Source organism: Mauremys reevesii, linkage group 2, assembly GCF_016161935.1.
Source record: "Mauremys reevesii isolate NIE-2019 linkage group 2, ASM1616193v1, whole genome shotgun sequence".
NCBI classification, from domain to species: domain Eukaryota; kingdom Metazoa; phylum Chordata; order Testudines; family Geoemydidae; genus Mauremys; species Mauremys reevesii.
In genome coordinates, this window is record NC_052624.1 from 45226373 (window position 1) to 45253301 (window position 26929).

Below are 26929 nucleotides of genomic sequence, written 5' to 3' on the forward strand. Positions count from 1 at the left end.
AAGTTCTAGAAGGCATTCAAGATGATTTTCTCACAGATGGTATTACAGAACTAAGATATTTCATGGTGCACAATCTTTTCCCTTCTTTCCAATGAGAGCCACTATTTTAAAAACATACATGACAGGCACCAAATCTAAGCCACTACAAAACGTGTGTTTTTAAATAATTTTTTTTCTAGGTGTTAAAAAAACCCCAGCAAACTCCAAAAAAACCCCAAAACAACACTGCTCAGCTCCAAAGTCTCATCTAACTAACTCTTTAGCCAACTCTTTATCAATCTAGTCATGTCTAGGTTTTTCGCAATTGCCTCTCTGCACTACAGTGAGCAAAATTCTCATAAGTTTTTTAAAGGTCTCAAGAATGACTCAGCAATGCAGAAAATGACGGGACAATGTATATGACTAAAGAAAGCTGACAAGATTATTGTTTGGTCTACCAGTCTTGCTCGTGTCCTTTTTTACTTTAGCAAGACATTTACAAAAATAAATGTAAAAAAAAAAAACAAAATCCAAAACAATAACTCCAACAATGTTATAAGTTCTCTAACTACTTACTAAGGTTCTCAGAACAAATCCAAATAGTGAAGTACTGCTGTGTTTCTTGAGACAGACGCATTCCTTCCATTATCTGCTGTACAGTAGTATTGTTTCCATGTTTCAACTCAACAGAACGATATGACCCATCCATTCGATAAATCCGTACCTTTTCGTACTATGGCAAAAATATATAAAAATACCATTAAAATAAATGGGAGACAAAATAATCCTAAATTAAAATCCCACTCTTCTATTGCTTTCATTTCCACAAACATCAATTTTTAATCCAATTTAGCAGCATTTACATTTTTAGAAAAATAATTTTGCAGAATTATTTTATATTTATCTTGGATCAGAACACCTTTCACGGATTTGTGGGGCCTCCGAGACCATGTAGCATTGTCTCTCTCTACATTTCTATACCGTGCCCATTAACACAGTAGCTAAGGTGCAGATTTTTAAAGGTATTTAGGTGTTGCAATGCTGAGCAGAATAATACATAAATACTTTCAGAAATCTGGGGCTAAGTGCCTAAGTATATCCTGCCACATGCATTATATGATTACTACTACTGATTGACTATGAATTATGCACACAACTAGTTTATATTAAAACATCTTATTGTTACTTTTTCCTCTCTCTATCCCTCTAATTTGTTTCACTTATCCTTTAAATCTTAACTTTTAGGCCATAAACTCTTGGGGGGCAAAGGCCTTAATTTATTATATGTTTGTACAGCTCCTAGCACAAGGTGACCCCCAATCTACTTGAGACCTTTAGGTAGTACTACCACTACTTCTACTAATTTTTACTCAAAACTCCGATTAACTTCAATGGATTGTGGGTGCAGAACATGTCTCACTACAGCCATGCTTTAAGCACATGACTAACTTCATGTATGCCATAAATAATCCCATTTAAGTCAATGGGACTATTCATGTGTTTAAGTACGAAGCTGGACTGAGAGCTTAAACTTCTTATCTCCAGTTGTTTCAATGCTTTAGCTGTTTAAAAAAAAGTTGTAAAAATTTATTATAATAGCAGTCTATTTCCCCATCTCCCCTCTGCTCAGTCTTTCCCCAAAAAAATTCAGAGACCAAGCCTGGAAACTTTTAGCCAGAAAGGTGAATGTCTTGGAAAATTATGATTGACTGAAAATGAGGTTAGAATGGAAAACATTTTGCAATCTGAACTATAGCACTTGCTTCTACTGTAGTAACTTCAATTCCCAAATATTTAGTTTTACTATATTAATCTGATTATATTAGAAGGCAATAACATCTGTAATGCTCAGAGTTTAAAACAACTACTTTATAAGGCAAAATGAGAGGGATCAGTTCCTTTTTCAGTAACACTGAAAATCAAATGAAAATGGGCTTAAAAACAACATATCAGCAGACTGTATCAATATATAAAACGCTGGTATACATACAGAAGAAAACAGTGGTAGAATGATCAGTAGTGGCAGTAGAATTTGTGCTATTTTATACTTCCAGAAATCAGATTATTACATTTTAAAATCTTGCACACAGCTGTAGAGCCATAGGTACAAGATACAAACATTTAAAATGACAAATGTTCATTTCACACCAAAAATCTAAATACATGCAGAGTATGTGTCCTGTAGACTATTGTTGCTATACATGGACCTATCACATGCCTTGGTTTTCCACTCTGTATACATTTTATAAGACTTTAAAATATAACTACTAAACTGTTTAAAAGGTAAACACATACAGGTTTATTTATGGCTTCCTTCAGCAGTTTTGCTGTTTCTTTCCAATCATTCTGTTTGCTCTCTTCGCAGACATTCAATGGGGATCTTCCTTGTTGATCAGTAATGTGCTACAAATATGAACAGAAAGCCTGGCATAAATATAGTTTTCAATCTAGAAAGGTAAACGTTAACAAGTTTTGAAGATAACTAAAATATCTGGGATTTTCAATATTATTAATTAAAATCCTCCCTTGTTCATAGAGTTCAGAAGTTTGATTGTTTAAATACTTTTCATTAATTGTACTTCTCTGTTTATTTTGTCTGTTTCTGGCAGCCTCTCCACAGGAAATCACTGGGATAAGAAGAGCAGGTGTGTTTGCAGGCCAAGATTGAGGTGTGTTGGCAGAGTTGTATGAAAAACCTTGCATAGACCTTGCTTACACTAAATCTTATTCTAGTCAGCGCTGTCAGTCATTTATTACATAAGCACCAATTTGACGCCATTTAAAATATAATTTTAGTATTCTAATTTTGTGCTACTGTGCATTCTGACATATATTCTACATATAGAGTAAAATGCAGTCATAGATCTTCTGTGGTTGTGCTGGTGGTGGAGAGGAGGGTTTGAATTTCCCATATATAAGAACATAAGAATGGCTCTACTGGGTCAAACCAAAGGTTCATCTAGCCCAATATTCTGTCTTCCGACAGTGGCCAGTGCCAGGTTCCCTCGAGGGAATGAACAGAATAGGTAATCATCAAGTGATCCATCTCATCGCTCATTCCCAGCTTTCGGCAAACAGAGGCTAGGGATACCATTCCTGCCCATCCTGACTAATAGCCATTGATGGACCTATCCTCCATGAATTTATCTAGTTCTTTTTTGAACCCTGTTATGGTCCTGGCCTTCACAACATCCTCTGGCAAGGAGTTCCATAGGTTGACTGTGTCGTGTGAAGAAATACTTCCTTTTATATACAACTTATTATCAGTACATTAAACGTAATATAACTAACAACCAAAACTACTGCCCCACTTGATGGGGTTATAACTTCAGTCCTATAATGTATTTTCCATCTGTACATTTTCATCACACTATGAGCATTTGTTATTGGACACAGTATGTATATACAACAAATACATACAAAAATGGTGCAGAATTTGATTGCTTCCCTCTCTCTACCCTTTGTATGCTGCAGAAAAGAGAAGAACTAACAACGCACGTCTCTTATAAGTGTGACCACTTTGCTTGTACTTGGACATATCCTGCTCTACTCCTCTTTATATACTTCTTGGCTTTTTTTTTTTTTTTTTTACTATAAGCTCTTATAGGGCCATGCACTGTCTCTTTCTATGTGTCTACAGAGCACCTAGAACAATGGAACCCAGCCCTGATTGGAGCCTATTGATTCGATAACCATACTAAATAAATAAATAAATAAATAATAATAAAAAAGACTTAACTAGATAAGTAATAGAAATGTGCAATTCAAGCAAAACCCAGAGACTGAGAAATTTACTTCTTCATAATGAATAGGAATTTTACAAAAAGATAGTGAGAATTTAGACTAAAATCTCTAGTAAAATCCAGTTAAAGTAGAGTTGACAAGGGGGGCAAATATAAATCAGTCTGTATGTTTGGGCAGATTAAGTTTTAAGATGGAGTTTCCTATGATAATTGTACAACTGGAATTTGGGAGTTTAAAATGTATGTCCTTTTAAATTTAATTTTAGAGACAATTAAGAACGGAAACTGCTTTTTTTTTGTTTTTACCTTGGGAACTGGAGACATATCATATCTGAGAGATATTGTGTGTGCTGCAACTGTAGGTAAAAATCATTCCAATTACAAAGGTATCTTACTCTGTCAATTTCCAGATGGTTTAGAAGAATTTTCACAATTTCAACATGTCCTCCTCCAGCAGCAAAATGAAGAGGAGAGCTAAGTTGTCCATTCAGTAGATTTGGATTACATTTCCCTTTCTCCAGCAACATTCGAGTGGCTTCAACTTTTCCATACCTACAAGAGAGATTAAAAGCAGAATGGCCACAACAAAGAACACAAGATTTAAAAAAAACAAACAAAAAAAACCAAACCTATTTCAGATGCTTTCAGAGATATTCCTGAATGTTTTAGGACATATGGCATATTTAGAATATGGAAATGTGGTCTGGAAGCAATTACTATAATGTGGGTGTACAGCTGGCTCAAAAATCGTACTCAAAGAGTACTTATCAATGATTTGCTCTCAAACTGTGAGGATGTTTCTAGTGAGATCCTGTAGGGCTCTGTCGTGGGTCCAATACTATTAAATATTTTCATTAAATTACTTGAATAATCGAATGGAAAATATGCTTATAAAATTTGCAGAAGACACACCATACTGGGTGGGGTTGCAAACACTTTGGAGGACAGGATTAGAATTCAAAATGATCTTGATAAATAGGAGACTTGGTCTGAAATTTAATGAAGACAAATGCAAATTACTTCACTTAGGAAAGAAATACCAAATGCACAACTACAAAATGGGGAATAACTGACTAAGCAGTAGTATTGCAGAAAAGGATCTGGGGATTATAGTGGATCACAAATTTAATATGAGCCAACAATGTGATTCAGTTGCGAAAAAAGAAAAATATCATTCTGGGATGTATTAGTAAGAGTGCCAGAAGCATGATGTAGGAGGTAACTGCTCTGCTCTACTCTGTCTTCAAACATATTAAGGGATGTTACAATGAGAACAGTGATCAATTGTTCTCCATGACCACTGAAGGTAGGACAAGAAGTCGTCAATTTAGTTTACAGCAAAGGAGATTTAGATTAGATGTTAGAAAAAACATTCTAACTATAATGATAGTTAAGTACTGGAATAGACTTCCAAGGGAGGCCATGCAATCCCTGTTATTGGAGATTTTTAAGACAAAACCCCAGTCAGGGACGGTCTAGCTATACTTGGGTCTTGCCTCGGCACAGGGAGGGTTGAGGTCCTTTCCAGCCCTATATTTCTATGATGCAAAGAATAAGAGCTGTCTTGTGAACAATTTTAGTTCAGACTACACGAATGCAGAGCAGAATTCTTCTTTTCTGGATAAACCTACTCCTCATTACAGACTATTTGGTGGGAAGTGGATTTGAGCCATTTGAAATTTTGGTGAGCTAAAAACATTTTATAATGCTTTAAAATAAGTGTAATTTCTTTCACTCTTCAATAATTCAAAAAATAGCTGAAGAATGTTACCTCATTTTCCATAAAAATGTACCTCTGGGCTAAGAAAACACATGAGGATAATTATCTAAAGGATGTATTTCAGAATGTAAGGATCATGTGAAAAGAAGGGTTATAATGAAACTTCTGGTGTAATGTTATCTATAGTGGCCAGGTTACAACTATAAGACATTCTGTAGAAACGCTGCATAGAACCAGAAGTAAAACACCGAAATAACAAAAATAAAGGAACATATTATTTAAAGTTCTTGCTCTCTGTGTATTTTCAAAATGGAATAATCAAGCCATTGTTTAATAATAATGCTCTTCACTTCTATACCACATTCTATCTAAGGGTTCTCACGCATGACATTAAAATCAAAAGATTTTAAAAATCCAGTTTATGTGGTTAACTTTTTGCATTTGTTTCTGCATAGACAAAAATCAATAGTCAGTTTCACATTTGTTCATATGTCAGTTTCACTTTCAAATTCTCAGTACTGTAATATTTGCAGAAGAATGATTAATTTAAAGACTGAATTAAATATTGAAACATTTCTATGGGTCTGATGGTTTGTAATTGTTTTAATAAAATCAAAAATTTTGGGCTACATAGGAATTGGTATTCTGGATCAGACCCATGGTACATCTAGTCCAATACACTCTCTCTGATAGGGGCCAGCACCAAGTATTTCAGAGGAAGGTACAAGAAAACTAGCATTAGGCTGACGTAGGATACTGTCCCATTAGATCTCCATCTTCTAAACTCTTTAGTCAGAGATCAGCTTAAACCTTGAAGCATGAGGTTTAATTTCTCTTTCAACATTTTTTTTATATTAACTATAAGAACAAATAACAACTAAAATGCTAGAGTTTGGATTTTCTGGCATTTAATTACTATTTTAAACCACACAAGTGCTTAGTGGTAGAGGTTTTCAGCCATAAATACCAGAAATACATTCACTTGGAAAAAATACTCACCAGCACGCATAATGGATAGGTGCCCAATGGTCACTATCTAACTGGTTGACTGAAAAGTTGTCATCTAGAAGGCGACTAAGTAATTCAGAGTCTCCTTCACAAGCACTGCGATGAAGAGGGAAATCATCTACCCATTGGCGCTCTCTAGTAATGAGAAGCAAAATATGAAAAAGATGAAACTCACTTATATTTCAACAATCAAACAAAGAAATATCAAAATGACAACTTATGGGTATCTAATCATGTGCACAAAGCACAAGCAGCTAAAATGTGTCAATGTTTATACAATTAGAACTTAGGTAGACAGATGGCCAGCCATGACTAACAGTAATCATGCTAAGAAACAAGCATTTTGGTGTTGCCTCATCCTCCAACTGTCCCCCCGTACTCCACCTTACATTTGTTTGTTTCACCAATCTGTTGTGTTGCAAACACTTTGGGGACTACTTTTTATATAAGATTTTGTGCAGTCCCTAGGACAATGGGGGCCCTGCTCCCTGAATGGGGCCTTAGACACTACTGTAATATGAATAATATAAAACAAATTATATAAATGTAACAGTACTTGTCTTCTGTGACACTGCTCATGCTGCGTTGCCACTTTTCTCGTTTTGGAATCTGAATCTTTGAATAGTCTGGAGCTCCAAGACCAAAGTATGGATTTATAACCACTTTATCAACCTAGGAAGACAACATACTATTAAAAAATAATAATAAAAAAAAAGTCTGAAAAACTTCTCACTGAGACTTCAACAAACCAATTGCAGTGACTTGTACGTTCTGTGGAACCAATGTAAATACAGTACAGTAACTCCTCGCTTAGCATTGTAGTTATGTCCTGCAACTTTAAGCAAAACGATGTTAAGCAAATCCAATTCTCCCATAAGAATTAATGTAAATAGGGGGGGTTAGGTTCCAGGGAAAATGTTTTCCCCAGACAAAAGACTATGTTATATATATGTATATACAGTATAAGTTTTAAACAAACAATTTAATACTGTACACAGCAATGATGATTGTGAAGCTTGGTTGAGGTGGTGGAGTCAGAGGGTGGAATATTTCCTAGGGAATGCCTTAGTGCTAAATGATGAACTAGCATTCGGTTGAGCCCTCAAGGGTTAACACATTGTTGTTAATGTAGTGTCATGCTCTATGAATGGAGGGAGGGGAGACTGTGTGTGTGTGTGTGTGTGTGTGTGTGTGTGTGTGTGTGTGTGTGTGTGTGTGTGTGTGTGTGTGTGTGTGTGTGTGTGTGTGTGTGTGTGTGTGTGTGTGTGTGTGTGTGTGTGTGTGTGTGTGTGTGTGTGTGTGTGTGTGTGTGTGTGTGTGTGTGGCATTACCCCTTTAAGTATGCTGACCCCACTCTAAGACTATTGCCTTTTTTGATCAGCAAGTTGAGACAGCAGCTGCTGCCTGCAAGCTCCCTCCGTCCTGAGCCCTGTTGTGTCTCCCCACTGCTCTATGGAAATGGGGTAAGCGGGTGGCAGGAACGGGGGGGAAGGGGACACCCTGATATTAGACCTCCTCTTCTCTCTGCCCCCACCCAGCAAGCAGGAGGCCCGGGGAGCAGCTCCAAGGCAGAGGGCAGGAGCAGCACATGGCAGTGGGGGGAGGGACAGCTGAACTGCTAGCAATTGATAGCCTGCTGGGTGGCTGCCAGGGAGCTGATGAGGGGGCTGCCGGTCCACCCTGGTTGCAAGCCCCCACCAGCTAGCTGCAAAGGGCTGCTCTTTCTGCAAGCATTGGACAAAGCAGGCAGCTGCCAAACATCGTTATAAGGGAGCATTGCGCAACTTTAAATGAGCATGTTCCCTAATTGATCAGCAACAAAATGACGTTAACCGGGACGACTTTAAGTGAGGCGTTACTGTAACTTGTTGCTATTAAGGGGACAGATTTTCAAATTCGCACATTTGAAAATCAAATCTGGCCACAAGCATTGGACTGAGAATACCTATGTTAAAGTTCAATACATGATTATCAAATCCGTTTAACAACTAAAATATAGTTCATACTACAAAACTCTTACCCTGTTGGTATACTGAAGATCTGACCCAAACAAAGGGTTGTAGATACACATATCTGCTTTCTCCAGCGCCAGCATTTTGCTCTTTATTTCTAATGCAGTATATCCCATGTGTAGAGAGCTCTCTGTCTGCCCAGGTTCAATAGCATATGCAGGGTTTGAAACATTAGTTTTAATCCTCTCAAGAGGAGATGGTCTGAATAAAGCTGGGATGGAATGAGATTGTGTATGTCGTTCATCTAACCACCTGCAGAACAGAATGGAAAAGTCACACTACCCTTTTGAAGATAAACAAAGGGCTAATTTTTTAGCCACACTGGGTACACCACTTTTGGGGAAGTCAAAGGTTGTTGTGTGCATGAAGAGGCTACAGAATCAGACCCTAAATCTGTTACATGAATTGCTCCTCTGACTCTAAGGAGTGCTTTTACTGACGGAGGGAGGGAGGGACCTGCCCCCTGTTTAGATTAAGCTGGGGAGAAACATTGGGCCATTTACACACTCCTTTTGCTGCAGTAAGATTTTGCCATCCACACATGCATTGTGGGGCATGAATTAGGGCAAGCATTTGGTCTTTATCTTCTGGAGACTGTCTTGGCATTTAATTGTTGATTTAATGTTATCATTCTGTTGATCACTGTGGGCTTTTGGGGCTTTTTTAAGGTCAAATCATATTTGTGTGTGGGTTCTCACATACTGTAATACACAAGTTTGGGGTGGACATAATCTTTTCAGGGGAAAAAATATTTGGTTATTTAGGCCAGGATGGAAGGGAGATAAAGAGGGATATATATTCTGAGAATTGTGGTATTCACTGTGTAGCTAGGACAGAAACACTCACAAGCAGAGGCTGCCTTGTTCTGTTTCAGTAGCAACTCTAACCTTTCTATGGGAGTGGAGTGTGGCTTGCAGTCCAAGCCATGTGTCCAAACATGGGTAGACTGGATGGTATATCTCTAGCTGGGTAGTTTCTTGTGACTTTGGGTTCTCCTAGTCAGGACAAAAGGTGTCCTGGACATCAGCTACCCTTTGCTGCAAATAATACCTTAATTCCTTCCATCTGTTTACAATATTGTTTATTTGGTAAAGTTGTGGCCACTGTGCAATAAACTGTCCCTGGCTTGTGAGAGGCCTTTTGAGCAAGTACCCCATTAGATGGCTAGGGCAGGGGTCTCAAACTCCCGGCCTGCGGGCCATCTGCGGCCCACGATCCTCCCCAGTGTGGCCCACAGGGCTCCAGCAGTTTTGGGGCCAGGTCTCTCCCTTGGCCCTACCTGCTGCCCCCAGGTGCTCCCCCGACAGTGCAGCAGAGCTGAACGGCGTCTGCCTGCTCGCTCTAGTGGCTGCCGGCCCCTCCCTGCAGCCTCAGGGCAGGCCTATGCTTTCACACGCTGCCCCTGCCCGAAGCTCCCCTGCAGCCAATAAGAAGCTGCGGGGGCAGTGCCTGGGGGCAGCAGTGCACGGAGGCCCCCTTGCCCACCCAGAGCCCCAGGTAAGCGCCGCACCCTACCCCCTTCCAGAGCCTGCACCACACCCCTTTCCCACATACCCCCTCCCGCCCCCAAACTCCCTCCCAGAGCCTGCACCCCCTCCCCACAACCCACCAGCCCCAAACTCCCTCCCAGAGGCTGCACCCTCCCCACACACCCCAGCCCCCAAACTCCCTCCCAGAGCCTACACCTCCTCCCCACCCCCCCAGCCCCCAAACTCCCTCCCAGAGCCTGCAACCCCACACCCTCCTCCTGCACCCCCACCTTCTGCCCCAGCCCAGAGCCTGCACCACAGACCCTCTCCCCCACCCAAACTCCCTCCCAGAGCCCAACCTCTCACCCCTTCTGCACCCAAACTCCCTCTCACAGCCTGCACCCCAATCCCCTGCTCCAGACCTCCTCCCCCACCCAAATTCCCTCCCAGAGCCTTAGGCAGGTGGGGGCGGAATTTTGGGCGGCATGAGTGACATTATTGGCCCGCTGGGAGGATTTGAGGACTGGCACTGGCCCTAAGGTAAATTGAGTTTGAGACCACTGGGCTAGGGTGTTCAAACTTTTCAGAGCTATTTCTTCAGTCTGTCTAAAGACTCAATTAGATGAGACAGCATCAGTTATATTCTGTTCACATTTTCAAGGTTTTCTTCACAACCATAAAGTCTGGCAAAAAACATAGGAGGGATAGCTCAGTGGTTTGAGCATTGGCCTGCTAAACCCAGCGTTGTGAGTTCAATCCTTGAAGGGGCCATATAGGGATTTGGGGCAAAAATCTGTCTGGAGATTAGTCCTGCTTTGAGCAGGGGGTTGGACTACATGACCTCCTGAAGTCCCTTCCAACCCTGATATTCTATATTAAATAGAAGCTTAGATTCTAGATTCAATGACAGGTAAGTTTGACAATTACCACTGCGAAGCAGACAGAAAACGTTATGACTACCAGTGCTAATAAATAAAAAATTAACATACACCTCTACCTCGATATAACGCTGTCCTCAGGAGCCAAAAAATCTTACTGTGTTATAAGTGAAACTGCATTATATCGAACTCGCTTTGATCCACCGGAGTGCACAGCCCCGCCCCCCGGAGCACTGCTTTACCGCGTTATATCTGAATTTGTGTTATAGTGGGTCGTATTATATCGAGGTAGAGGTGTATAACTTATATTTTGATATTGTCTTTGGCCCTGATCCTGCCATCATTTATGCATGTGCTTAACTTCACTCACGTGAGCCATTCTATTGAATTCAATGTTTGTAGAACAGTTCGGACAAGCCACGCCAGTATTTCTTCATTTCTGAAGATAAAATGAAGGACTGATTGTTTTACCACTGAATGGAACAACACGAGTAAAGTTAAGAGTGTGTGTGTTTGCAGGATCAGAATTTAGGAGTGAGTCACTTTTAAAATCTCAAAAAAAAAAATCACAAAAAATGTATTTGCTACACAGAGCTGAAGAAGTCAGACTCACCAAAAATATGTGTTTAGCCAATTTCCAAAAGATTAGAAATCAGATTAAAGTAATTATCTGTAAATTTTCATAATTATCTAATTTAAAAATAAGTGCTGTAAATCTGGGGAAGATACACTATATTATCTTCCCCAGATTTACAGCAGGTTTAATTCCTAGTTTAATTCCTAGTTTAAGTGCAAACCTCAGTGCAATCTAAACTATGGAGATGCTAAGGTGACTCCATTATACTCTGGCAAGTTTATCATTAAGATTATCTATATAAAATGTAGGTATCATTATTAATATTCTTGCATGGTTCTTTAATGCATTAGAAGTGAACAAGCCTCTTTTTGGGACCCTTTAGATCAGGGATCGGCAACCTTTGGCACACAGCTCGCCAGGGTGAGCACCCTGGCGGGCCAGGCCGGTTTGTTTACCTGCCACATGCCAAAAGTTGCCGATCCCTGCTCTAGATTTAAAAAAGTATAACCATCTTCACCTCGAAACTATCTGGTGTGAAAAATTACAAATCAAGCCTCAAGATTTGCTTGTTTTTTTAAAATAAACTTACTAAGAAAACAACATGTGATATCACCGTGATTTCCTTCTCAGTGATCACAAGACTCCTGTAAAACAGATCTAATTTTTCATGTTTGCAGACTTCCTTGTCTATTTCTATTTCTAACCACGTATTTCTACTAATGATATTTCTTACTTATCCAAGGCTATTAACATTCTAGCAGTGAGTGTAGCAAAATGAGTGCTGGATTCGCTGCAGACCCTCATGATGTCCTGTAAGCAGTAGAAAACTGGGCATCCAGGACTGTATGCATATTTTGTATTATCTAAAAAGGAAAGAGAAACAGAAAACTATTCAACAGCAACAAAAATCCTGTTTTCTTCTTTTGCAGTTATACAATTTCAGTCAAAAGAAATTATATTCTATTTTTAGACTATGGTAGATCAATTTTTCCCAAATGGTAACTGATACAAATTACATATGTAATGTTTTTGTAGTGGTTTTGGTCCCAGGATATTAGAGATATTAGACAAGGTGGGTGAGGTTATATCTTTTATTGGACTAACTTCTAAAGCTTCTCTCTCTCTCACCAATAGAAGTTGGTTCAATAAAAGATATTACCTGAACCACCTTGCCTCTCACAAATTACATACCAATTCTTTTGTAACAAAATTCAATGCAATAAAGATACCCTAAATGTATTATAAAATGTTCCGTATCAGACAGGTAGCCATGTTGGTCTGGATCTGTAAAAAGTGAAAAAGAGTCCTGTGGCACCTTATAGACTAACACAGTGGTCCCCAACCTTTTCGTCTGGCGGGCGCCAGAAGAAGGACCGTGGCGGCGGTGGAGCACCCGCTGAAATGCCACCGAATTTCTGCGGCATTTCGGCGGCGACGCCTCTTGATGACGTCGCTTGTTACCGACAAGTGACGTCATCGAGAGGTGTTGCCACCGAATTTCTGCAGTGTTTTGGCGGCAACGCCTATCGATGATGTCACTTGCCGCCAACAAGTGATGTCATCAAGAGGCGTCACCGCCGAAATGCCGCAGAAATTCAGTGGCATTTCAGCAGGTGCTCCACTGCCGGCCAGGACGCGGGCGCATTTAGATGCCCCCATGGGCGCCATGGCACCCACGGGCACTGCGTTGGGGACCCCTGCTAACAGAAGTATTGGAGCATAAGCTTTCGTGGGTGAATACCCACTTTGTCAGATGCATGTGACAACGAAGTGGATATTCACCCACCAAAGCTTATGCTCCAATACTTCTGTTAGTCTATAAGATGCCAGAGGACTCTTTGTCGCTTCATAAAATTTTCCGTTACTGTTCCACCATTGTGATCATGTTCGTTTTCTGAGTTACTGAAAAAACTGTATACTGTACACTGTTGAAGGAAAAATAACCTGTTAGCTTTGTGAAAGACCTTACGATTCAAATGGTGTTTATTTGCCAACTTTCACTTTCAAAGCATATCACAAATAGCAAGCGAACATGTTTCCCCAGTAAAACACAAAAACTTCCTTAATATTATAAAAGTATTTTATAATCCCTTATTATGTGAAATATATTTTGCCTTCAGAGACCTACTCAGCATTCCTTACTCAGGCAAGAATGCCCATTCACTTCAATGGGGACTCTTCTCTCAGAAGAGTGCTGGAAAAGATCCTTTTTTATGTTTACTAGTATAAAAACAGTAGCCTTTGTAATAAAATTTGTTTTCTTGTTTCATAATACCAAAATTAACTATTAGTAAATGTACTGAGTATATAACAAAATATTGCACTGGTTCTCTAAAAATGCAACGTTTTATTTTTTAAAAACTTTGATTCTCTTTAAACTTTGACTAACTACATTTCTCTCCTGTTTTTAGGCATCTGGAGAAACAGACAATTATGGACCTTTATCAACCTCAATCTAATTCTTCCAAACCCAAATATAAATATCACAGCAGTTAACATTTATATAAAATAAATATGTAAATTCTTTAGGAAACAAGGGCTTAACTTTCTCTAAAATTCACACAACTTCAGGAATTATGTTTTAAACATTACCTTTGACAACGGTTGGAACAATGAAAAGAGAGGCTTCCCTGCCCACCTTGTCTCCATCAAGAGGAAATTTCTTCATTAACACTACTCGCTTTCCTAACATATTATTAAAACAACAAAGGAAATCAACTGAGTGTTGTATGGACAAACGGTTGGCAGTTTGATTCTTTCTGTTTCCCAGGAAACAAAATAATATATTATTTTCTGAAAACTGAGGAAGCAAATTAAATCTGAACAACCCTGAGCAGCTGCATGAATATGTGTGCAACTAAACACACACACACACACACAGATTGTTAACAGGTAAAGAATTACCAATACCTTCAATTTCTCTTCATATGAATTTTCCCCATGAACCTAATCATTGCCATTGCCCTTCTCTAAACCAGCTCTAAAATCTGTAATATACTTTTTTAAATGAGGTGTGCAGCAATGCACACAGTATTCCACATGAAAGAGAACCACCAATTTATATAATGGTATTATGATGTTTTCCATATTATTCTCCATCCCATCTTTGTGTAACCTAACACTGATTTGCCTTTTTGACCTCAGCTGCACATTTAGCAAAGTCTTCATCGAACTGTACACTGTGATGCCCAGGTTATTTTCCTGAGTCAATCCTGTTAAGTTAGAACCCTGTAAAGTGTATCTGTAGTTCAAATTTTTCTTTCCACCATGCATTACTTTACATTTATTAACACTGAATTTAAGTTTCATTGTGTTACCCGTTCACTTAGCTTGGTAAAACCCTCTTAAAATTCCTCAGTCTTCTCTGGATTTAGCTAACCAAAATAATTTTGTGCCAGCTGCAAATTTTTGCTACTTCACTACTTATTCTAGATTGTTAATAATTATATGGCCATGGTACAGCTACACCAGCAAAAATCGCCCTTGTGTAGAAGCAGTTACACTGGCAAAAAGGTACTTTTGTCAGTATAACTTATACCATTCAGCAAACAAAATGAGCTATACAGGCAAAAGCACTTTTTGCCAGCACAGCTTTATCATTACAAAAAAAAAAAAAATCACACCCCTACTCAAAATGGCTATGCCAAGAAAACTGTTAAGTGTAAACGTGGTCTATTAAACAACAATGGTCATAATATAGAACCTTGAGACACTCTGCCATTAAGCCTTTGCCCTGATGAAAATGGATTATGTATTCTTAACTCTTTGTTTCTTATCTCTCAACCAGATTTTGATCCATGACAATACTTTCTCTCTCACCCCAGAATTACTTAGATCCTTTACTAGCTACTTGAGAGGGAACCTGTCAAAGGCCTTATTAAAGTCTAAATAAACTATATCAAATGGTTACCCTTTATCCTCTATTTTACTATCATGGACAAAGAATTCTAACAGATAAGTGAGGCACAAATTTCCTTTGCAAAAACTGTGCTAGCTAGATACTATCATATCACGATCTTCCAGATGTTTTTTTATTATTTTATTATAACTTAGCCTTATACTATACCTGGTAAAATTGGTCAATCTGGTGCATAATTTCCTGGATCATCCCTAAAGCCTTTTTTAAAATTGCTAATTTTTTAACTGTGATTAAGGTTGTGTGCACTGTAATCTAGTTTTTCCAAGTATTTAGAAACTTGGCTGTAAAACTCATTTTGTACTGAAATATCGGTATGGGCACACAAGGTCTCACCTACGATAAACTTGTCAGAAACAGTTTGGGGTTTTCTGAGGGTTCTTTTAAAGACATTTAGAAGTAAAAGGAAAATAAAGGACAGCCTGAGGGTTCAGTTGCATGTTTCTGTTTGCAGAACTTAAAATAGAGCTTAATTTCTAAAACAGATATTATTTTACTTCCTTTAACTGGCCTATTTGAGTAATACAATTATTATAGAGACACCAATACGAAATAAGGAAAAACAATTCTCACCTTTGATACCTTGATTAGCTGGTGAAATTGGTTTGGTGGTTTCTACTACATAATCCAAGATGCTCTGGGTTATCTCACTGCCTCCCTGAAGTTTAGTTTCCAGCAAAACTTTCTTTCTCTTTTTCTTTTGTCCTTCAATGGGAACCTCAAGCAACAAAATCTTGCAAACAATAAAATTAAAGAATTATTTAAGAATTACTGAAACATTACTTTTATTTAACAAGCAGACTAGCAAAATTTTGTTTTTAATTAACCGATTGTAGTGCTATGTGCGAAATTCTCTAAATAACAAGGATATATGGTACAATTCAACAGATACTGTGATTTTGAATGTACTTTCACCCAACTTTTCAGGTCCTCGAAGTCATGGATGGCCAACTCCTATGTGACATTCTACTAAGCATTTTACTGCAGACTTCACAACCATCATGAACTCTGCTGAAGCATGGGGTTTGTCCATAAGCAATCATTTACAGAATGTATTCCTTAAAAATTATGTCGTTAACTATATGATGAATGTTTAATTTTTCTTATTTGAAATCCTTTGATATAAAATAATAAAAGTACAAAGTCATTATACATAGGGCTTTTTATTTATAAAATGGGTATTATAAAAGGAGAAGCATGACTGGCCAGTAAAGATTCCACATTTGTGGGATCTTGGTGCAATTTCCCAAATTGGTCCTTGGTAGTCAATTGTAAAAGCAGTGAGAAAATTCAGAAAGTATGCAAAACAGCGTGTTCTGGAAGGCCATCTCGACCACCAAAGACACAGAAATGGGAATAGCCAAGATCCCAATCTTGTATTAAGATCCATGCAGCAGAGAGTTCCACCAATATGCAACATGATACCTGACCTGGCCTTACACTAAAAGACCTGACTCTGTTAACACTTGCACAGAGGTTATAGGATCAGATTCTAAAACAGCAACTGTTTGACATGTTCTTGTCAATATGCTGTGCTGAGGTTTGATTGTTGATTTTAAGCACAAAGAAAATGTAATTAAAAAAAATCACTTCAGAAACTTAGAAGGATGTTACCTGATTTTTTTCTAGTATGTGTTGTGATTATGACATTTGTTTAAAGTATAACATAATACATTATAGTGTTTTGGTATTTGTTGGGTTAGTACACTAGCCTGAGACACAGATCCAGCTCCCTCCTCTGCCACAAACTTCCTGTGTGACTGTGGCCAAGTCACTTAGTCTCTCTGTGCCTCAGCTCCCACTCTGTAAAATAGGGATAATTATACTTCCCTATGTCACAAAAGTTTTTCTGAGGATAAATAAATAGATAATAAAAGAGTGGGACACAGTTACTATAGTAATGGGAGCTATATAAGTACCTAAGATTGCTCAGATAGTAAATCTCTGTTTATCTATCTAACCTGAGGGTTAATTAAGGTTTTTGTTGTTCAATTATGTTATTTTTCATATTTTCAAACGTTAATCAAAGAAAGTTAAAAAAAATTGTTTATACTTCATATGATTTAGCTCGATATTCCCGAGAATTCAGGCTAGCAGTAGTCTTTGGACGAATCACAGCAACATATGCATCTCCTATGTTTTCTGGGTTTCCCATGGTTTATTCTTTTTCATTCATTACTAGAGACAATGAAATAAACAGAAATAAAAGGTTAGATTGAGGAAACAAGATGAAAACAAACCAAATATATCATACCTTAGCATAAATAATTATATTCACTGATGTTTTCCATTTAAAACAGGTTATTCATTTTTTATTATCTGGAGATAATTTATCTGGAGATCATTTATTATCTGGAGCTGCCACAGAGAACTTAGGGGAGCGGGGAGCTGCTGGTCCACCCTGGTTCAGCGTTTTCCCCAGGAATTGAAATTAGGAGGGTTTTTTTTTGAATTTACGGGGTGTGTGTGTGTGGGAGGGGGCAGGTTAAGGGCTGATGAGGGGTGAGACCATGAGGGTGAAGGTGGGCTATATGGCCCAATGGTAAAAACTGAAAACTGTTTCATGACCATTTTATTGTTTTGAAATCATCACACAAATTAAAGTTGGCTCCTCAGGCATTCGATGAAGCACGACATCTACATCCTTCTTGGTTTCTTGTTATAATTTTGCACAACTCTGTTAATGAACTTTTTGAATGCAACACGTTCATCTTTGGTGGCGTCTAGTGTGTCCAGTACTTCCATTCCTTCAGTTGATATGCTCATTAGTTCATTCACATGATCAGGCAGAAGGCAACTTCTTTCAGAACAGAAAATTCTATCGAACGATGACAAAACACTCCACTGTAGCTGTTGTGACTGGGAGTAGCAAGAGATGAATTCCTACTTCTTTCATCTCAGGAAACATAGCATAAAGATCAGGTCGAACCACTAGTGATGATAAAAAAGAAGTTGAAGCCAAATCTTCATTCATTCATTGTATGATATTCCACTCTATGTTCAAATTTTCTATTCTGTCCTGAGCACATTGCTGGTAGTGCCTCACTTCACTCAACTGTCAGTGGTTTATAGGACAGGGATCTGTAAAAGCTATGTAGAGATTGAGTAGAATCTAGAAGTCTGTGTATTTTTTCAGTTGTCTTAAACACTTCTTGTTCTCTTCACTTAAGGATTCACTTAAGGAGGGGAGGGATAGCTCAGTGGTTTGAGCATTGGCCTGCTAAACCCAGAGTTGTGAGTTCAATCCTTGAGGGGGCCACCTAGGGATCTGGGGCAAAAATCAGTACTTGGTCCTGCTAGTGGAGGCAGGGGGCTGGACTCAATGACCTTTCAAAGTCCCTTCCAGTTCTAGGAGATAGGATATCTCCATTAATTTTAATATAAATGCTTTCATTAGTCAACTTCTGGACTGAAGTCTTTGCTTCTTCCAGTACTTTTTCAATGGATAGCTCTCTGATTGATCCAAATGTAGCTTCTATTGCTGGACAAAGATCTACTACTGTTGTATCAGATGCCTGGATGGTATTGTTTAATGACCCAAGTGGTTTCAACAGTAGACTTACAAGGGAGAGAATGGCAATAGTCTTCTCTGAACGTAGTAGCAAAAGTAATCCACCAGCCTCACTACTTAGATCCATCCCATCTTGGTAGACACTTTCCAAAGTCAGTAATAATGGCTGGAGTAAGAAAACAGCCAAGGATCGCTCATGAGAAAGCCAGAGGGTTTTCCCAGGTTGGACTAGTTTGAACTTCAGTCCCAGTGTTTCTTCTATATTTTCCAAGATATTCAGTCTTTTTGGACTCTTGCTGAAAAAATAATATAATGAAGACATTAAATTTATAGCTTTTTAAACGTCTTTTAAAGAGTCTGCAGCTTGTACTAGCGCTAGTTGGAGTAGATGGCCTCTGCAGTATGTATAGGAGAGATTAGGGTTACACTTTTCCCTGAGCAAAGCTTGTACTCCACAAGGTCTTCCAGAGAAGTTTGCAGCTCCATCAAATGCACAAGCAGCCATCTGTTTGGGGTCCAATTGACAAGCATTTAACTCTTCTAAGATGTGGGTTGTCACAGATGCAGCCGATGTGTTTTCTATAACTTGAACATCTAGAAATGCATCTACTGGCCTACCGCTGACAAAGATAATGTACACAATGACTTAACACTTGCCCATTTGCATCTGCGCATTCATCAGCCATGTATGCAAATTTTTTGAATGTGGTGAGAGAGGTCTTCACTTTTTCAAGTTGAGTCTTTCACTGTTGCACCATATGCTTGTAAGCCAGTCAGTTGAGTTTCTTGCAGAAAGATAGTGAGCATTTGCTGGTCTTGTTCGGAACAAGTGTTCAACTTCAAGATGAACAAGTGACAATGCACTTAACATTGGCCTCCAGTTTGTAGTGTGTGAAATCTCTTGCTTAAATAGAAAGTATGATGCCACACCCATGTGTGTTCACATGTCTCTTGAGGTTCCACCCAGCTCACAGTGATTTCAGCTGAGCTCTCAGTGGGGGAACCTTGCTGCTAGTGCAGACTGGGCCTTCTCTTCCACTTAGACCTGATTATCAGTGATTTCAACTGTAGCGGTCACTTAACAAAACAAAAGACTATCTATGGATCCTAATCAGCTCTGTCTTTAAAGAGTGGAGAGGGGCAGGGCAAATAGTACTTGTGACTCAGGCAGACCATCAAGCAAAACACCTGTCCCCAGGCTCTCTTTTGATGCCCTCAATCAGCACAGGCTAAGTACAGTTCTACTGCCCTTTACTCATACAATAAGAATAAAATTTCATTCTCCCTCACCCCCGCATCCAATCCCAGCCAAAATCACTTGGGCAATACAGCTCTGTTTGCTGGATACCTAGATAGATTAGGTGTGACTGTAAATACAATCTGGTCCTGAAGCCTTTCCCCCCAGCCCATCACTAGTTGTCAGGGAGAGCTCATTTAGACTTTGCTTACAAATCATAATTTGGCCAACATCACTGAAATGAATGCACTGACATCACCATAAAAACAAAAGCTGTATAAGGAAGCTAGTCTATGTTCATACCTTTCAAATCTATTATACTTTTTCAGATACACGTATTTTATCATACACTTTATATGCTTTTAAAGTATGTATTAATGTTTCAATTTCAATTCAGATTTCCAAACAATCACTAAATTGGCAACACTGCATGTAACTAATTCACAAAACTGGGGTGGGGGGGTGTTGGGGAAATTTCAGGGGGAGTGTAGGGAAATCCCTGCCCCAAGCCCCCACCAGCTAGCTGCAAAGGGCTGCTCTTTCTGTAAGCAGTGGACAAAGCAAGCGGCTGCCAAACAACGCTATAAGGCTGCGCAACTTTAAACCAACATGTTCCCTAATTAATCAGCAAGGTAACAACGTTAACTGGGACAACTTTAAGTGTTTAAGGGGCACAGGTATACCCTTACAATTCATGGCAGATTGAAACTATATTCATTCAACCTGGCTGAAAATTCTTTCTGGACCTCAAAGCTGTGATTACTCTTCCTTATATTAAAATAGATTATAATGACAATTCTATATAATCCTAAAACTGCAATAAAATTAAATTAAATTAAATTTAAAAAATCTGCAAAAATTAACTAGTTCTACCTTTATAATCTAAAAACAAGATAATCTCTGGTACATTTCAGATGATCTTTTCCCTGACCCACAACTGAAAACCCTTTAATTACCTATGATCAATAAATATAGATTATCTGCACATTTGTCTCACCACAAAATGGAGATTTTATCATTACTATTTATAGTTTGCAGTGTTGCTGCACCTCTTTGGAGGATAAATAGAGGACTTCAGTCTTCCATGTATTCAATCCAGTATATTTTACCAAGATGAGGTTAACTGAAAAATGCAAAGGGAAAAGAATAATTAAATGTGAAATGTTATAAATGAGACCTTGATTAAAAATGTTTTTTCATCATTATGACAATTCCAGAATTAGATAAATTCATGGAGGATAGGTCTATCAACATGGTCAGGGGTGCAACCCCATGCTCTGGGTGTCCTAATGTCCAGAAGCTGGGAGTGGACAACAGGGGATGGATCACTCAATAATTGCCCTGTTCTGTTCTTTTCCTCTGACACTGGCCACTGGGCTAGACAGACCATTGATCTGTCTAAGGGCTTAGCTACACTTGCAAGTTACAGCGCAATAAAGGAGCCCCAGGTGCCCTAGCTCACTCCCCGTCCACACTGGCAAGGCACGTAGAGTGCTCTGTCTCCCCAGCTACAGCATTGCTATTACTCCACCTTGGTGAGAGGAATAACGTTTGCTGCACCTTGGCTACAACGCATGGGTGTCAGTGTGAACGAGGTGTTGGGTTACTGCGCTGTGATCGGCCTCCGGAAACGTCCCATAATCCCCTTAAGTCAAGTGGCCACTCTTGTCATTGTTTTGAACTCCTGTAGGAATGCGGAAATGCCCTTTCAAAGCTCCATTTCTGACAGCCAGCATGCAAGCCATTAGCGTGGAATGCTGTGTGTGAGAGAGAGAGGCGGTGGGGAGGGGGGGTCTGCTGCTGTCTGAATTTACAAGACAGCATGCTGACATGCTCTCAGCCCCCCAAAACCCCACTCTCTCTCCCCTCCACATATACACAACACACTCCCTGTCACACTCCACCCCACCACCCCCATTTGAAAAGCATGTTGCAGTCACTTGCATGCTGGGATAGCTGCCCATAATGCACCACTCCCAATGCTGCTGCAAGTGCTGCAAATGTGGCCATGCCTGTGCGCAAGCAGCTGTCAGTCTAGACAGACTGCAGCGCTTTCCCTACTGCGCTCTCCGAAGGCTGGTTTAACTCACAGAGCTCTACATCTGCAAGTGTAGCCATGCCCTATGTATGGCTGTTTTGATGTTCATGTTCTGCTACCTTGAAGATATCAACATTAGGATTGGGGAAGAAGTCTTTAAATATTGAATTGTATTACAGTAGCATCTATGAACCCAATTAAGCATCAGGGCCTCATTGTGCTAAATGCTGTACAGACATGTAACAAAGACGACTGTCAGCTCTCTGGAGCAGGAACTATCTACATGACTGACAGGACACAACTGGTGATAAAACAGACAATCATAGTGGACTTGGGTGGAGAGGATGAAGTAACAATTAAATGAAGAGAGTTCAGCAGAAGTCATAGTTAAGGTTAAGATTTTGTCATGGTTATTTTTAGAAAAAGTCACAGGCAGGTCCCGGGCAATAAACACAAATTCATTGAGACCTGTGACCTGTGCATGGGGGTGAGAGGGCTGACCACTGTGGGGGCTGAAGCCCGAGCCCTGCTGCAATGGGGTGCCTGACAGCCCAGAGTTCCTCTGCACGAGGAGGGTGGGGGTGACAGCCTGGAGCATGGCTCAAGCTGAAGAAGTCATGGAGGTCCATTAAAGTCACAGAATCTGTGATCTCCATGATGAAATCATATCCTTAGTCATAGCACATCATTTGCCTAACAAATACCAGTTGGGAGTAATTGGTAAGCATTATAGCACAAATATGTTGTAAATGAGGGATTTTAAGTAGTTTTCTAGCAGGATGGATAAAAGTTGATTTAAAAAAATAATTTAATTTAATATTTTTTTAATTTAAATTGGATATCTACTTAAATTAAATACAGACTTATATTAAAAATAAACATATTGAACATTGAAATGTTGACAACCTTAAACTCACTATAATCCATTAAAATCATTTAAATTAAAACAATAATATTAAGCAGTACATATTAGCAGCCAAATATTTAAAAAATGTCATATCACTGAACTGGTGAAAGTCTCTCGCTAAGCACCTCTATCCAGAGTTTGTTTAAGTGCTAAGCCAGCTTTTATGCAGTGTTGTTATAGCCCTGTTTGTCCCAGGATATTAGAGAGACAAGGTGGGTGAATGAAGTAATAGTTTTTATTGGAGAAACTTCTGTTCATGAGAGAGACAAGCTTTTGAGCTTTCATGGAGCTCTTCTTCAGGTCTGGGAAAAAACTCTAAGGGCTTGGCTACACTTGAGAGTTGCAGCGCTGGTGGAGGCTTTCCAGTGCTGCAACTTAGTAACTGTCCACACCTGCAAGGCACATCCAGCGCTGCAACTCCCTTGCTGCAGCGCTGGCTGAACACCTGGTCTGCTTGGGGTGTAGCGAGTGCAGCGCTGGTGATGCAGCGCTGCTCGTCAGGTGTGGCCACACACCAGCGCTGTTATTGGCCTCCAGGGTATTAGGAGATATCCCAGAATTCCTGTTCAGCCACTCTGCTCATCAGTTTGCACTCTACTGCCCTGGCCTCAAGTGACCCGCCCTTTAAATGCCCCGGGAATTTTAAAAATCCCCTTCCTGTTTGCTCAGCCAGGTGTGGAGTGCAATCAGTGAATCTTTCCAGGTGACCATGCCTCCACGCGCCAAACGAGCCCCAGCATGGAGCAATGGCGAGTTGCTGGACCTCATTAGTGTTTGGGGGGAGGAAGCTGTGCAGTCCCAGCTGCGCTCCAGCCGTAGGAATTACGATACCTTTGGGCAGGTATCAAAGGCCATGCTGGAAAGGGGCCATGACCGGGGCACGCTGCAGTGCAGGGTTAAAGTAAAGGAGCTGCGGAGTGCATATTACAAAGCCCGCGAGGGAAACCGCCGCTCCGGCGCTGCCCCCACGACCTGCCGTTTTTACAGGGAGATGGACGCGATACTTGGGGGTGACCCCACTGCCAATCCGACGACCACGATGGACACTTCTGAGCGGGGTGGGAGGACAGGAGGAGGAGGAGGAGGAGGGTAGGGGGGGAGGAAACCGAGAGTGAAGGTACTGGGGTGGGGGGAGACACCCTGGAGTCCCAGGAGGCATGCAGCCAGGAGCTCTTCTCAAGCCAGGAGGAAGGTAGCCAATCGCAGCAGCTGGTACTTGGTGAAGGACAAGCAGAGGAGCGGGTTACCGGTAAGCGGCTTTTATTTTCAGGATGGAAATTTTCGGGAGAGGAGGGGGGGTTAGGGCTGCATGCATGCATGCATTCCTAGATGTGGAATAGCCCATTGATGTGGTCTATCACGTCGCGGTAATCGGCTGCGGTAATCTCCTCAAAAGTTTCAGCCAGAGCGTGGGCAATGCGCCTGCACAAGTTTATAGGGAGAGCCATTGTGGTCCTTGTCCCAGTCAGGCTAACGCGTCCGCGCCACTGTGCCGCGAGGGGTGGGGGGACCATTGCTGCACACAGGCAAGTTGCATAGGGGCCAGGGCGGAATCCGCATTGCTGTAGACCACCTTCCCGCTCTTCCCTGGTGACCCGCAGCAGCGAGATATCTTCCAGGATTAACTCCTGTGGAAAATGTTGGGAGACTGTTCAGTGCAGATGCCACCTGTAGCTGTTTGCTGTCCCCAATGCACAGAAACCCCTGCACAGCCCTGAAGCAATCAGTCCCCCTTACTCACCATTTCGTGGCTCCTGTTGGGTTATGTGTGCTCTGTTTGGTATGGGAAAAGTATGCTAAAGTGAAGACTGTAAACTCCTTCAGTGTGTGGGAATTACTGTCTGGATGACATTATGAACAATGCTACCCCTGTTAACTGTTGCCATTTTTGCCTTTCCAAAAGCGACCTTGACTGCTGGACTGCCCGTCTCCTCAACTGCACAGAGACTACAAAACCTAAGGAAGAAGCCGCGAAAAACCAAGGAGGACATGCTGAAAGCAGTTATGGATCACTCTGCTACAGAAAGTAAAAACCTGCAGGACTGGAGAGAAAGGGAAAGCAGGATCCACCAGAGAAACACAGTGGCCAAGAGGAAAAGCACAAAGCAGCTGCTAAGCATCCTGGCGCGCCAAGTGGACTCTATCCAGTCACTCGTAGACATGCAGGCAGAGCACTACCGTGCTGCACCCCCGCCCCAAAGCTTTTTCCCTTGTGCCCCAAGGTCAGCTCCAAACCCCCTTCCCCAGCATCCAGGTTCTTACCTCCACCAGCTGCCTCCAACACCTGTATGTTCACCAACCAGCCCTGAGAACTACGACCCTTACCCTATGTACTCAACCCCCATCACCATGCAGTATATGCACCCTGAAGTGCAGCAGTCATTGCACAGCACTCCAGACAGGACATATGCAAACCTGTGACTGTACAGTTCACCAACCCACCCCCCTGCCCTTTTAGGTTCCCAAAATGTTGTGTGTCTGTCAAGGAAGTTATTTTCTTTTCAATAAAAGAATTCTTGGCTTTGAAAACAGTCTTTATTATTGCAGAAACTGAAAGATACCTTAGCCCAGTAAAGAAACAGGCACTGTAAATCATTTTAGGTAACATAGAATCCTACTAACAGTGTAACCACTGCACTTCATTCTCGTGCAAGGCAGCAAACATTACTGTTGGCTTTCAGCCTCAAATTCCTCCCTCAAGGCATCCCTAATCCTTGTAGCTCTGTGCTGGGCCTCTCTAGTAGCCCTGCTCTCTGGCTGTGCAAATTCAGCCTCCAGGACTTGAACCTCGGTGGTCCATGCCTGACTGAATGTTTCACCCTTCCCTTCACAAATATTATGGAGGGTACAGCATGCGGATATAACCGCGGGGATGCTGCTTTCCCCCAAGTCTAGCTTCCCATACAGAGATCTCCAGCGAGCTTTTAAACGGCCAAAAGCACACTCCACAGTCATTCGGCACCGGCTCAGCCTGTAGTTGAACCGGTCCTTGCTCCTGTCAAGCTTCCCTGTATAGGGTTTCATGAGCCAAGGCAGTAACGGGTAAGCGGGGTCTCCAAGGATCACAATGGGCATTTCGACATCCCCTACTGTGATCTTCCTGTCTGGGAAAAAAAGTCCCTGCCTGCATCTTCCTGAACAGGCCACTGTTCTGAAAGATGCGTGCATCATGCACCTTTCCAGGCCAGCCTATGTAAATGTCAATGAAACGCCCACGGTGATCCACAAGCGCCTGGAGAACCATAGAGAAATACCCCTTCCAATTAACATACTCGGATGCTAGGTGGGGGGGGGGTGCCAGAATAGGAATATGCGTCCCATCTATCGCCCCTCCACAGTTAGGGAAACCCATTTGTGCAAAGCCATCCACAATGTCCTGCACTTTCCCCAGAGTCACGGTTCTTCTTAGCAGGATGCGATTAATGGCCCTGCAAACTTGCATCAACACGATTCCAACGGTCGACTTTCCCACTCCAAACTGGTTCCCGACCGACCGGTAGCTGTCTGGAGTTGCCAGCTTCCAGATTGCAATAGCCACCCTCTTTTCCACCGTCAGGGCAGCTCTCAATCTCGTGTCCTTGCGCCGCACGGTGGGGGCGAGCTCAGCACACAGTCCCATAAAAGTGGCTTTTCTCATCCGAAAGTTCTGCAGCCACTGCTCATCATCCCAGACTTCCATGACGATGTGATCCCACCAGTCAGTGCTTGTTTCCCGAGCCCAAAAGCGGCGTTCCACGGTGCTGAGCATTTCCGTGAATGCCACAAGCAATTTAGTGTCACACGCGGCAGGTGACTCGATATCGTCGGACTCCTCACTGTCACTTTGGAGCTGAAGGAATAGCTCAACTGCCAAACGTGTTGTGCTGGCGACACTCATCAGCACAGTCCTCAGCAGCTCAGGCTCCATTTCCCACAGAAATCGCGCTTCACAGAG

General features: G+C 41.1%; 1 protein-coding gene and 1 long non-coding RNA gene across 12 annotated transcripts in view; one reads left to right on the forward strand and one right to left on the reverse strand.

Annotated features, from left to right (window-relative positions):
• Window positions 1-4267, forward strand: part of LOC120399153 — a 33612-nt gene extending 29345 nt beyond the window's left edge. The window contains exons 3-4 of the long non-coding RNA XR_005594992.1: window positions 2589-2648; window positions 4133-4267. This is a non-coding gene — a long non-coding RNA (uncharacterized LOC120399153). The remainder of the gene's footprint in view (window positions 1-2588; window positions 2649-4132) is intronic.
• Window positions 1-26929, reverse strand: part of KRIT1 (KRIT1 ankyrin repeat containing) — a 54370-nt gene that overhangs the window by 21355 nt on the left and 6086 nt on the right. For 5 of the 11 annotated variants that reach the window (XR_005594991.1, XM_039527128.1, XM_039527129.1 and 2 more), the window contains exons 2-12: window positions 21048-21173; window positions 17356-17480; window positions 15876-16035; window positions 13979-14071; window positions 12120-12249; window positions 8471-8714; window positions 7007-7122; window positions 6442-6585; window positions 4118-4274; window positions 2275-2382; window positions 556-712 (exon numbers count right to left, since the gene is read on the reverse strand). Coding sequence is in view for 10 of the 11 variants with exons in the window: in XM_039527128.1 (XP_039383062.1) it covers window positions 556-712; window positions 2275-2382; window positions 4118-4274; window positions 6442-6585; window positions 7007-7122; window positions 8471-8714; window positions 12120-12249; window positions 13979-14071; window positions 15876-16035; window positions 17356-17457 (1411 nt within the window). In the remaining variant the exon portion in view is untranslated. Of the gene's footprint in view, window positions 1-555; window positions 713-2274; window positions 2383-4117; window positions 4275-6441; window positions 6586-7006; window positions 7123-8470; window positions 8715-12119; window positions 12250-13978; window positions 14072-15875; window positions 16036-17355; window positions 17481-21006; window positions 21174-26929 lie in introns of all 11 variants that reach the window. The other 6 variants (XM_039527131.1, XM_039527132.1, XM_039527134.1 and 3 more) reach the window with 4 other exon arrangements.